The 12,821-nt window shown below is 40.2% G+C and overlaps 1 protein-coding gene across 1 annotated transcript in view; it reads right to left on the bottom strand.

Annotated features, from left to right (window-relative positions):
• The window catches only part of LOC127623922 (uncharacterized), a 32,447-nt gene extending 26,273 nt beyond the window's left edge, over nucleotides 1-6,174 (bottom strand). The window contains exons 1-5 of the mRNA XM_052098506.1: nucleotides 6,072-6,174; nucleotides 5,876-5,920; nucleotides 5,721-5,791; nucleotides 5,569-5,632; nucleotides 5,228-5,470 (exon numbers count right to left, since the gene is read on the bottom strand). Of these exons, the coding sequence (XP_051954466.1) occupies nucleotides 5,228-5,470; nucleotides 5,569-5,632; nucleotides 5,721-5,791; nucleotides 5,876-5,920; nucleotides 6,072-6,080 (432 nt within the window). The 5' untranslated portion in view covers nucleotides 6,081-6,174. The remainder of the gene's footprint in view (nucleotides 1-5,227; nucleotides 5,471-5,568; nucleotides 5,633-5,720; nucleotides 5,792-5,875; nucleotides 5,921-6,071) is intronic.
• Nucleotides 6,175-12,821: the final 6,647 nt, after the last annotated feature.

Below are 12,821 nucleotides of genomic sequence, written 5' to 3'. Positions count from 1 at the left end.
CTATTGCAGAAGATAAAATTCAATATCCTGTTCTGCTGGGTCCTGGGACATATTGGTCTTGCTGGCAACAAGAGAGCAGACACGGCCGCTAAGAAGGCCCTCAACCTGGAAATCTCTGAATGTCAAATGCCACACTCCGACCTTAGATCAATTAGCACATATATCTCTAACAAGTGGCAGACCGAATGGGATGAATGCAACAATAAGCATAAACCCCATTGAAATAAACCCCATTATAAGAAGAAGATTCTCTTCAAACTTCAAGCCTAGGCATGATCAAGTCATGTTTACTAGGTGCCGTCTGGGTCATTCAAGACTCATGCACGGGTTTCTGCTGATTGGTGATAAGCCTCAATTATGCCTTCACTGTCAAACATCTTTGACTATCAAACACATCCTACTGTAATGCCTTTGATACTATCAGACAACTATTTTATTCAGAGACATACTTAATGGACATATTTAGAAAGGTATGACCTGAATGTATTTTAGAAATGTTATCTTGTATTAATCACAAATGTCTTTTATAGCTTTGTAAATTGTATATATTTGTTGTTTACACTGTGCATGCCATGTTCTTGTTGCTGACATGGAGTTAAAAGTTAATAAACAACAAACAAACCTGAATTAAAAGATGTTTTGGTGCAAAATGATAGTAACATGATCATATCTACGTACAGTAGTGTCTTGTGCACACAAAAAGGGTTTATTGCTGTGCTAATAATGTCAAGTGGAAGGGAGAATTGTACATCCGTCAGCTGGTTTGAGCTAACCATAGTGAGTTTTGGAAGTTGTGACTTTGATTATGTGATGCTATGAAAAGGCACGGTTTCTTGATAATTTTTGCTCTTGTCTCTGACTGGCCTCTATTGTCATTTTAGAGGTCTGGACACTTGAAGTCCCAAGCTTCTACTCAGAATACTGGCTGGGAGGATTTTATGACCTCCAAAAAGTGACCTCAAATTCATTTTAAATGAATAAAAAGTTTAATTATTTGAGTTGTCTTGTTAGTTTGACTCTGAAATGAAATAATTTGTAAAATATTTTATAATTTACCTCTTTTTTGCATCCTGTTCTTTATAGGATCCTTTTGTATAGAAATTTCAGACAATTGCACAGATGGTTTATGGCGCTGATGACATCCATCGTTCACCTGAGGCTCAAGCTAAAATAGACTACTACAATCAACAGGTAACAAAGGGCCATAATGAACATTACATATGCATATGTGGTTTTATTTACAGAGATGGAATTGGCATATACAAACACAGTGATTCTACTCTGAGAATGTGTTTATCTTTTTTTTTTCACAAGTAGGTGGTCTTATACAGTAAACTGTTATTTACATACAATACAGTTGTTTTTATCTAAAATTTGATTTAATTGTTGTTGTAAATTATCCTCATATATTGTTTCAATAGAGAAAATGTTAACATTTTCACTGGCATGTTTTCCGGCATCATCTGAAGTTTTATTTTGCTAGCAAATAATTTCCTTGATTTGTTCTCGTTGAAATTAACGGCGTTGAGGAAGCGAGTCTTGTCAGCTTCACGCATCTCGACCATGTTCAGCCACAGTTGACGTTCCTGGACCACTAGCGTGGCCATCGCCTGCCCGAGTGCTTGCGCTGTGACCTTCGTCGCTCTCAGGGCGAGGTCGGTCGCTGAGCGCAGTTCCTGCAGCGTGTCGGGATCAGGGCCACCCCCGTGCATGTCGCGTAGTGCCTTGGCTTGGTGGACCTGCAGGAGAGCCATGGCATGCAGGGCGGAAGCGGCGCGTCTGGTGGCGCTGTAGGCCTTCGCTGTCAGCGAGGAGGTTGCTCTACAGGTCCGGGAAGGGAGTACGGGGCGACCTCGCCAGGTGGTAGGGGTACCGGGGCATAGATGGATCGCAACCGCCCTATCCACCTGGGGAATCGCCTCATACCCATGGCGCGCTCCGCCATCGAGGGTGGCGAGGGCGGACGAGCCTGTGGCGATGTGACGAGTGGAGAGGGGTGCTCTCCACGAAGACGTCAGCTCGTCATGCACTTCCGGGAAAAACGGGACCGGGGGGGGCGAGGCTGCGAGCGGCGCCCAGACCCCAGGAACCAGTCGTCGAGCCGTGATGGTTGTGGGGAGGATGGAGGGTTCCAGTCCAAACCCACGCTGTCGGCTGCCCGGGAAAGCATGCTCGTCATCTGTGCGTCGGCCTCAGCCTGGGCGTGCAGGCCCGAAAGCGGCAGCCCAGGGGAGTCCTCAGCATCAGATAACCCGCCCTCCGATGCCGCGGCGAGCTCATCGGCTTCCATCGCAAGAGGGTCGGCCGACTGGCTGTGAGGCGAGTCACCGCTACCTCGAGCACGGACGGGAATCAACGAGCGTGTCGGGGCGCGGGTGGTCCGAGGGGGCGTACCCGGCGGAGCTGCACCCGCTGCCATCCCCAAATCGCCTCCATCGCCAGCCGCATCGTCCTCAATCCCGTGGGAAGAAGGAGCGACACGGGGGGGCGGCTGGAGTGGCTTGCTCACGGTTGTAAGCAAGCCGCGACCGCAATGTTGTCATGGTCATGTTCTCGCAGTGAGAACATGAACCATCCACAAACGCAGCCTCGGTGTGATCGCTACCCAGACACACGAGACCGCGCCTGTGGCCGTCGGAAGCGGAGAGTACTCTACCGCATCCAAAAACAACACAGGGGCGGAAGGGCATCTTTATAAAGACGCGTCCTTAAAAGGACGTTCAACGCCGCTGTGTTTTGCTCTTTTAGAGGAAATTACTCTTTTAAATAAAATCACTCTTTTAGGGAAAAAACTTGTGAGAGTTTTTAAATCTGCACTGTCGATGCGCCCAGGGGCAGGAATGCACAGCCGTGCAAACAGGAGAAAGCCGCTGTTGTGCGCCGTAGAATCCAACAGCATGCAGCAGAGGGATAACAGGAACTCGGTGTGTACACGCAGCAGTTGCAGACACGACCATCGGCTCCGAAGAAATTTTCTGAATGAACTCCCGTATTTGCGCCGCTTAAATACCCGTATGTCCGGGGGTGGGACATGCAAATACTGGTTGCCAACTCTCATTGGCCTTTTTTCATAGTCCAGAGGTGAATATCGGCGCTCAAGAGAGACCCCTAGTGTCGCTTCTCTGACACAACGTGGAGACAGCGACAGAAGGGGAACTGCAACGCTCCCGTTAGCTTAGCAGGGGTTTGACTCTCATAGGAGATGTCTCCTAGCAACCCAACAGATAAACAATGCTGCAGTGCTAGCATTTGTGCTTCAGGTGTACGTTTATCAAAAGAGATTGTAACGTTTTATACAACTGTTTCTGCAGGCGTTTGTTACAAGCTTTAGTATCATGTAATGTGGAAACAAACTCATTTATCGATATTACGTAATAAAGTGAATGTTTATCACTTTGTATATCTCCCTGAGTGTCAGGGCTGCCATCAGGGGGGCTCAATTGGTACAGATCATAGATAGTAAATCATAGACCCCGGGTCCATGCAAAGGTCTATAGCTGACCCTTAATGGGATCAAGTACAACAATTTACTTACTGACTTATATCCCCGAAAATAGAATGCATATGTATGTACATGATAAATACATACATTTATATAATTAAAACACTTTTAAACTTGTCATCTGATTCTGATACTCCATCCCCCGCTGTTATTGTGAAAATGGTTCGGTCGAAACACCTGGCCAATCAGATGTGCAGAACACACGATGGGGACTGACTAGAGCATAGACATCATATAGATAGACGACCTATCGGCCGCTTCTGCCTACTGGCGCGGACGAGCCGCGGCGCCGCCATCTTAGACCAGTCACCCGCTCCACTCAGTGTAATCTGTATGGCAGGCAATAGTATCCAGCTGCAGACCCGCAGCACCACCAGTTTCAGAACCCCAGTTACAGAACCCCAGCGCCAGAACCTGAAGTGAGGGGCGGAGCTTACGTTCTAAACCGAGTAGCGCCACCTAACGTTTTGGAGCATAGTTTGCTTTTATTACAAACGAAACATCTTATACTACAGGGCTGTTGAATGCTTGATTCTGATTGGTTGAGAACGTTCTAAGGTGTGCAATTATTTTCAGGGAAACGCACGGCTAAAGTAGTTCCAGGCAGGTCTTGACCGCATTACAGTTCCATATCACTTCGCGTAGTCAACTGTAATAACGGAAAATAGGATATAATTCATAACAAGAAGTGGCAGCGACAAATCCACTTCAACTTCAAGAGTATTTGTCACCAGACACAGCAGCCCAATACGTGGTTGGATGATTTGAATTCTGTCAGCCCAATGCGCTTGATCTGCCATTTTCGATGTCTGACTTCACCATCAATGGAAACGTGCAGTTTAATTTTAATAAATAAATTCGTTCGAATTAACGAATGAATTATAACGTATGAATTAATAAATAAATTAAATAATATGACGCACATGATTTTCTCTCTCATTATTGCAACCTCTGTCTCTCTAATAACTACACTAATAACTGCATTAGTCTGCTGTCAGTGGCTCAAACCTCCGTTACTAACTCTAAAATGACGTTTTGGAATTAGCAACGGAGGCATGGGATTAGATGCGTAAGAAATTAGTCCTACATACAAGAGCGTTTTAATGACAAAAACTTGACAAACGTCTAGAATCACATCATCTGAACAATGTTTCGAGGTGTGGTAACTGTAGTATAAGCGGAATAATTGACTCCGCTTCGCGTCGTGACCGCATTACCACCCCGGGTGTGCATTATTTTTCTAATAATTCAACGGCCCGGAGTCAATTATTCCTTACATAATTCAACGGCCCGGAGTCAATTATTCCTTACATATTTTATACGTATGTTATAATGATACATTAAGGTACAGTACAATAAGCATTTTAAAACATTGATCTTGTGTAATATATATACAATTATATTACACAATAAGCATATTAAAACATTGATCTTGTGTAATATAATTGTATATAGTTATCCGTTTCATTGTATTATGAGAGTTACTTCCTGATCATGATGGTGAAAAATAATGCTTGAAACTTATGGGCATTTTATATAAAATATAATTTATTTCACAAGAACATGTGCAGCATGCATTTTTCTTTATGTAAAATAAAACATGTCAAAAAACTAAAAAAGAGAGAAAATTCAAAAATATATACAACAAATGACCAATTCACCCCTAGGCCCATTTTATCATGACAATCCAAAATAAACTTAAAATTTATCAAATGAGGAATTCACTCTCAGGCCCATTTTGTCCTTACATTCTTGCAAAAATAACTCCATGTCATCCCTGAACACAAAATGAAATAGAAAGGGCTCTCTGGAAGCTTCTGACTGTTCCAGGAGATTGTTGCGGGCCTTTTCCTTGTCGTCTTCATTCATTGGAATGAAAAGAGGCTCATCCACTGGACCCCTGAGCAGATGGCTGTTGGAATGGAGCCATTTCACAGCTTCTTTCATGTGCCGGATTATTGGGAGCTCCTTCATTACAGAATATTAAAGGAAAATGTGACTTTATAAATGTGACATATAAATGTATTATATGTTAAGAGATTATATATACATATATATATACACACCGCCTCACTGCTGCTAAGCGTAGCTTGTTCTTCACATGGAAGGGACTCTTGTACGGTTTCTGCACTGGAATATATATATCTTGGTTAATTTAAAATTGATCAGAAGAGGGTGCAAATGTAAAGGTGGGCTGGAGTAAATGTCCAGTATCTACCTTTCAGAGAAAACCCCAAAGTTCTCCAGAAGAATAAGAGCCCACCATCTCCATATGTTTGGAAAGTCGCACTGGAAGACAAAAATAGAGAAATCTTGATATTTCAACTGCTACAACATCATAAAGGTCAATTACTTGAACTGGTAATTACTTACAGATGTAAAATCAAAGGGTGCTCCCAAGACAAGATGTAGAGCATACTGGAAAACAGCAAAAATTAAGGAACATTATCTCTGTAAACGTCAAATTAAAAAAATTCTTCCTTGTTCCGTATTTAACAACTTAAAAAAATTACAATAAAAACACCACCACACCAATCATTGGTTTAATTATATCAAAACAATGTCTCACCATCAACATGAAGACTCCACAGTCTACACCACCAATCTGTTGGGGGATATCCTAAAAAAAAAAAAAAGCATGAGTTTATTAAGGGTTTGACACTTCAGCAGTCCCAACTTTAGCAGACTTCTTTATCACCGCAAGGACCATTTACAACAAGCAAAAATGTATCGAACCATCCGTAGAATTTTTTTTTTTAATACAATAAAGTATGACAACATATTCAAGCTTCAATATGATGATAAAGTTATGCACAAATTAAATATTTAGCAGATAAACGCTGAACTTAATATATGCGATCATTTTTCACCACATGATGTCAAAAACGTTAGACAACGTTACACAACTCACCATGCTCTCCGCCATGCTTGTCTCATTGTCAGTAACTCCGCCCCTCACTTCAGGTTCTGGGGTTCTGAAACTGGTGGTGCTGCGGGTCTGCAGCTGGATATATCTCATGGCAGGTGCAATGAATGAACTGTCAGCGCATTTAATTAATCAAACCTCACTGAATACCTAACTGATTTTCACGCTGAGTTTTTTTGCTGCAAAGGTCATTCATGTAGCTATGATACAGGACACATGGTTCGGCGTATTTTAATATTCATAGTAGGCTTAACAGTAATATAATATTCTGATATAAGATATAAAGTGACCAGACGTCCAAAATCAAAATATGTGATGTAGGATATAAGGTATTTTATAAATCACACACTATAAATATGATAAAGAATCAGAAACAGATAGTTGCAGTAAAGTAAGATATTTTAATATGTTGAAGAAACTATTTATAAAGATTTGTGACACACACTCTCTCTCTCTCTCACACACACACACACACACACACACACACACACACACACACACACATGTTGTGTTTCCATGTTTTATGGGGACTTTCCATAGACATAATGGTTTTTATACTGTACAAACTTTATATTCTATCCCCTAAACCTAACCCTACCCCTAAACCTAACCCTCACAGAAAACTTTCTGCATTTTTACATTTTCAAAAAACATAATTTAGTATGATTTATAAGCTGTTTTCCTCATGGGGACCGACAAAATGTCCCCACAAGGTCAAAAATTTCGGGTTTTACTATCCTTATGGGGACATTTGGTCCCCACAAAGTGATAAATACACACTCACACACACACACACACACACACACACACACACACACACACACACACATGTTGTGTTTCCATGTTTTATGGGGACTTTCCATAGACATAATGGTTTTTATACTGTACAAACTTTATATTCTATCCCCTAAACCTAACCCTACCCCTAAACCTAACCCTCACAGAAAACTTTCTGCATTTTTACATTTTCAAAAAACATAATTTAGTGTGATTTATAAGCTGTTTTCCTCATGGGGACCGACAAAATGTCCCCACAAGGTCAAAAATTTTGGGTTTTACTATCCTTATGGGGACATTTGGTCCCCACAAAGTGATAAATACACGCTCACACATACACACACACACACACACACACACACACACTCTCTCTCTCTCTCTCTCTCTCGCTGCGTTCTTCTCAGCCATTGGATACAATTATTTTATTGACATTTTAGATTTGGAGTGGTGGAGTGAAGATGGGAAAAACCGACCGGCCTTTTGCATTCACTCAACGGCTCCGGGACGTGTGCAGAAAATGGCTGCTGGCGGGGGCTCACGACATCGGGGGAGTGTTAGATCAGGTGGTGCTGGAGCAGCTGATCCATCGTCTAACCTAGGGTACCACGGAGTGGGTCTAGTGCCACCGCCCAGCGTCGCTGGAGGGGGCCCTGCAGCTTGCGAAGGACCATATGATGGCGCACACAAGGGCAGAAGAGCCCTATTCTCGTCTCTCTCCGGACGGGCGCTTGACCACGTCCCCTCTGCCACATAATATTATTTGTTTACAGTGATACTGTGAGTGATTTAGTTGTCAATTTAAGGTCAATATCAAACCAAACAAAATCTGTGTTTATTCTCTGTCTCTCTTTTATGGTCTTAACATATTTCGTGAACACCATATTTTCTTTCTTGCCAAAGTTCTAGTACAGCTAACAATTCACTGGTGTCTTATCTTTATTCAGGAAAGTAATCTTTTTCAATCATAATCTGTACATAACTATGCAGGTTAAACTCAGGCTACAAGACAGGTGTGTGTTTGTCTGCCTGTTACTTTCAATAGCCCCTGAGGGACAAAACAGGCATGGGAGGATTAGGAGAAAGTAACTGATGTCATACACCAGATATGTGAGGAAGGGGTCGGCCAGAGAACAATGGGACTCAGCAACTCTTAGCCTCCACTCATGAAATGTATTGTCCAAATCTGTGTGTGCTGTTAGCTGCACAAAGGATTCCCGATGATACTGTTTGGAAGGCTTAAGCTGTTCTGGCAACCTGACCAACACACTGAAATGAACACATGTCAATAGCAGGCTATTTTGTGCACAAACATGCTCATAGGAAGTATTAACAGATTCTGTGGTAAGGAAAACATTGGCCACTTGAGCCAAATGTCCCAAATCAAACTGCTTAGAGCAATATATTTAAATATATTTAATGCAGTGGAACTGAAACCTCTGTGAAATGACAGTTAACATTCACTCGACAAGGTGTATTGGATAAATGATGAACTTTTTAGTTTCAATGTAAGTTTGCTCTGTTTGCTCTTTCTTCCTTCTTTTTAATGATGAAATTGAATTAAGATAATTCCCTTCTTTTGATTGTTTCTCACATGTGTGCGAGTCACTTGATTTTAATTTGGGGTATTTTAAGATTTGCTTTTCATTTTTCTTTTATGTAATCAATTGGCCACTCAGGTTGACCATTGGTCTCAAATTTAGTTGTTTGAGAATCAAAATTAAGACCACGAGTGACATTATTATAAAGGCATCCCAAGTTGGCATACTTCCAGAAGTGATGAAAAACTAAAATGTTGTGTTTTGTTATATAAAATGTATTGCTTTTATGTACTAACCTGTCAACATTTAAGATCCATTCTTATTCTAAAACATTAAGTTGCTCGTTGTGAGCCTGATCAGATCAACAATACACTTTTACTTTAGTTAAAATAATTAAATAGAACCAAATAGAATGGAATAGAGTCTTTATTGCCACATGACCAGGCCTGTTGGAAATTGTTGTAGGTACTACTGTGTAACGTGCAGTACATTAAAGATTATAAATACAGGAGTATGTTAGTAATTAGCTCAAATCATTTTATGATGTTCATGAGGTCCTGAATGAAGTTATTCACTTTGCGGCCAGTTGTTTAGGGACAGTATTTATTATATTCATAGATTAATGTTGTTAGATATTTGCATTAACAAGCAGGTGTATTTTTTATCTAAGAAAGTGTCCACTGAGCGATAGTCACTTGTAGTTGAGATTTCTCAGATCGGCTCATGAAAAGCTTCTGACATATTGTCAGTGTTTTCCTTCTGGTCAAAACCATGGTGTGGTGATTGGAGCCTTCAGTGCCCATTGACAAAGAACATAACCCTGGGAGGACAACAGAAATGCAAGCATTTTGGAAGGGGCATATCAAACTTTACAAAGTTTTTTTTTGCAAGCACATCTGCAACTGTTTTTTTACCCTGTCTTTTACTCACCTCAAACTTGATGACCTGTTTTATAAATTATTAGAAACATTTTAGAGTATAATTTGAGATCACAAAAAAAGGTCTAAAAGGACTTGTTGCCACCATAGTAAACTGTTATTTCTGGAGCTCAGAGAAAATGAGTCAATATACACCGATCAGCCACAATATTAAAACCACCTGCCTAATCTTGTGTAGGTCCCCCTTGTGCCGCCAAAACAGCATCAACCAGCATCACAGAATAGCATTCGGAGATACTATTCTTCTCACCAAAATTGTACAGAGTAGTTATCTGAGTTACTGTAGACGGTCAGTTCCAACCAGTCTGGCCATTTTCTGTTGACCTCTCTCATCAACAAGGCGTTTCCGTCCACAGAACTGCTGCTCACTGGAGTTTTTTTGTTTTTGGCACCATTCTGAGTAAATTCTAGAGACTGTTGTGTGTGAAAATCCCAGGAGATCAGCAGTTACAGAAATACTCAAACCAGCCCGTCTGGCACAAACAATCATCCATGCGATTATGTAATCAGCCAATCGTGTGGCAGCAGTGCAGTGCATAAAATTATGCAGATATGTGTCAGGAGCTTCAGTTAAATGTTCACATCAACCATCAGAATGGGGAACATTTTTATCTCAATGATTTGGACAGTGGCATGATTGTTGGTGCCAGATGGGCTGGTTTGAGTATTTCTGTAACTGCTGTAGCCATACCACTTTCAAATAAAACTGAAATGTTTACATGTACGATTTTTGCTTGATCATTAAATTTAATTTGCCTTACAGATGAGCACCATGCCAGGCTTGGCTACACGACCCAGTTGTTATGATACTGACCTTGACCCTGATACAGAGGAGATAAAAGGACTCTTCTGAGGGTGCTTGTTTAGCGCCATACAAGCCCTTGACCGGTAAGAAGATAACATGTCTGAACATCATGACATTGTTTTGTCTTTGTGCTTAGTTCATGACACACAGCAAAAAGATCAGAACAAAAACAAACATTGTTTTCACTGAAAATGGGAAGTTGCTCAGCAATTAATCTAATTTGTGGGGATTCAGCTAACATTGATTTGTATTGAAACCTGTTCAAATGCAGTCTTTATTAAGAGATTTTTGGATTTACTTTTTGAACATAAAGTTTCACACCTTTTCTGGATTATTTTTTATTTAATGTACCCAAAACTATCTCCTCTTCTTCATTTCTATTTCTCATCTCTTGCTTTCCTCCAATCTCAAGTGTTCCACAGGGCTCTTGAAGGACTCCATTCATATACAGATGAACACTGCTCATCCAGTGCATTCTGGTCACATAACCACTGAAAGTGTCAGATCTTTACATTTTTTGTTGTAATTTTTTTGCACAGTTACTTTTCAGACCAAAACTTTGCTCCCAAAGTAAGGTTCTTTTATCAACTTTTTTTTTTAGCAGTAACCTTTGATTTCATGACAATAACATTTTCAGTTGTTGATTTGGTTTGGTTTTGAGACTAAAGGTTTTTAACATACTTTGTGTTTAGTGTACAATTTATTGATGCACAAATGCTTGTAACTCATTCAATATAGCTAAAAACAAAACAAAATTCCAGTTGTTGAGAGTGCTTTGTTTGACACCTGTTCTATCTCTGTCTATTAAAGATGGTCTGACCTCTTGAGAATCTTGTGTAGGTGAAACATACTTCTCACTACCTATGTACAGTATGCACCTTTTGAACTTGCATGTATGTACATGCCAGAAAATCTTGTTTTAGTCATTCCGCTGTTATCTGTTATTATGAGTTTTAAACTACAGTGTGCAACGTGAGTAAAAAGAGGAATTCCATTCACTGTGTTGCAATAGTGTGTGAAGGCTTGAAACCTGTATTTTTCCAGTGTTGAGTTAAAAATTCTTCTGTAAAAAGGGTACAAGTAAGATCAAAGCACAGGGTGATGTCACAACAATAAAGCAGTATTAAACCCAACTTAGGATTCAAACGTTTTCTACTGAAGATGGGTCATTATATGTAAAACATTTAAATTGCTTTGATTTTCCAAGTTTATTAATGTGCATGTGCTTTGTGTTGAATTTGATAAACTTGAGGTTCACTCATTGAAATAACCACTCTTTCAAAACTCTTGCAATGAATTACTGTTTGACACTTTCATTGTGTGTGTGTGTGTGTGTGTGTGTGTGTGTGTGTGTGTGTGTGTGTGTGTGTGTGTGTGTGTGTGTGTGAATGCATTAGGGATGTATGCACATGTATGAGTGAGTTAATGAATTACTAATCCATATTGTGGAGTCAGACTGTTAGTCCACAAAGACAAAATTCCACTTGACTAGATTTTTCTGTCTTTTATTTAGAAAGAGTGGTGATGTCCGGAACAGTAGCAAATGACAGGCCCCTACGGAGTCTTTCCATTCTTAAACCTCTACAGGACGCAGTCTAATCAGTGACACCCCATCAAGATAGTTGTGCACATTCATACCCCTTTCAATGAAAGGCTTGTTGCTCGCGTCATTGAAGACACCCATAATTAGTTGACCAACTCAGCTTGCCATCTCTACACACAAAACCTTGTAATCTTTCTTTCTGTTTCGATGTTGCCCCATGGAGTACACCCATGGAGTGTTTTTGGTTACCCACAATGAATGGGCAGTAATCTAGAGGTTGTTATTGTTCTTTTAAGAAATTGTATTTCTTACTGTTTAAGATAGTAAAAAGGAATAGACTGTGTGTGGCAGAAACAGGTAAATGGAATTTATTTTAGATTGGTGGGACTTCAAATAGATCTCTAATGATGCATTGACTACAGGACTTAGACCAAATGAAAGGAACATCATATATTAATTGATTTAGCAACGTATTAACTTACATTTTAGTATTAAAGCTGAGGTGTTTCAAGCTACAATCAAGTTCTCATGTGAAAATGACTTAATTAAAAAAAAAAAACTTCGGATATGATGCACAAACTGCATTCACTAATTTTATGATACTTTAAGGTGCTAATTTATTAAGCTTTAAAGTGAGACACAATCAACTGCCATTGGATTGAAAAGATGGATGGGCATAATCATTACATTTTTCTTTTTTTTTCGCATTAAGGCATACAATTTTGAAAAGAATAACATGAGTTTGAGTAAATTGACAGATTGCGTTTTTGGGTATTACTGATATGGACTTTA

This window comes from Xyrauchen texanus, chromosome 30, assembly GCF_025860055.1.
Source record: "Xyrauchen texanus isolate HMW12.3.18 chromosome 30, RBS_HiC_50CHRs, whole genome shotgun sequence".
NCBI classification, from domain to species: domain Eukaryota; kingdom Metazoa; phylum Chordata; class Actinopteri; order Cypriniformes; family Catostomidae; genus Xyrauchen; species Xyrauchen texanus.
The sequence above is the reverse complement of the archived record's forward strand: the minus strand, read 5'-3'. Positions and strand labels throughout refer to the sequence as shown.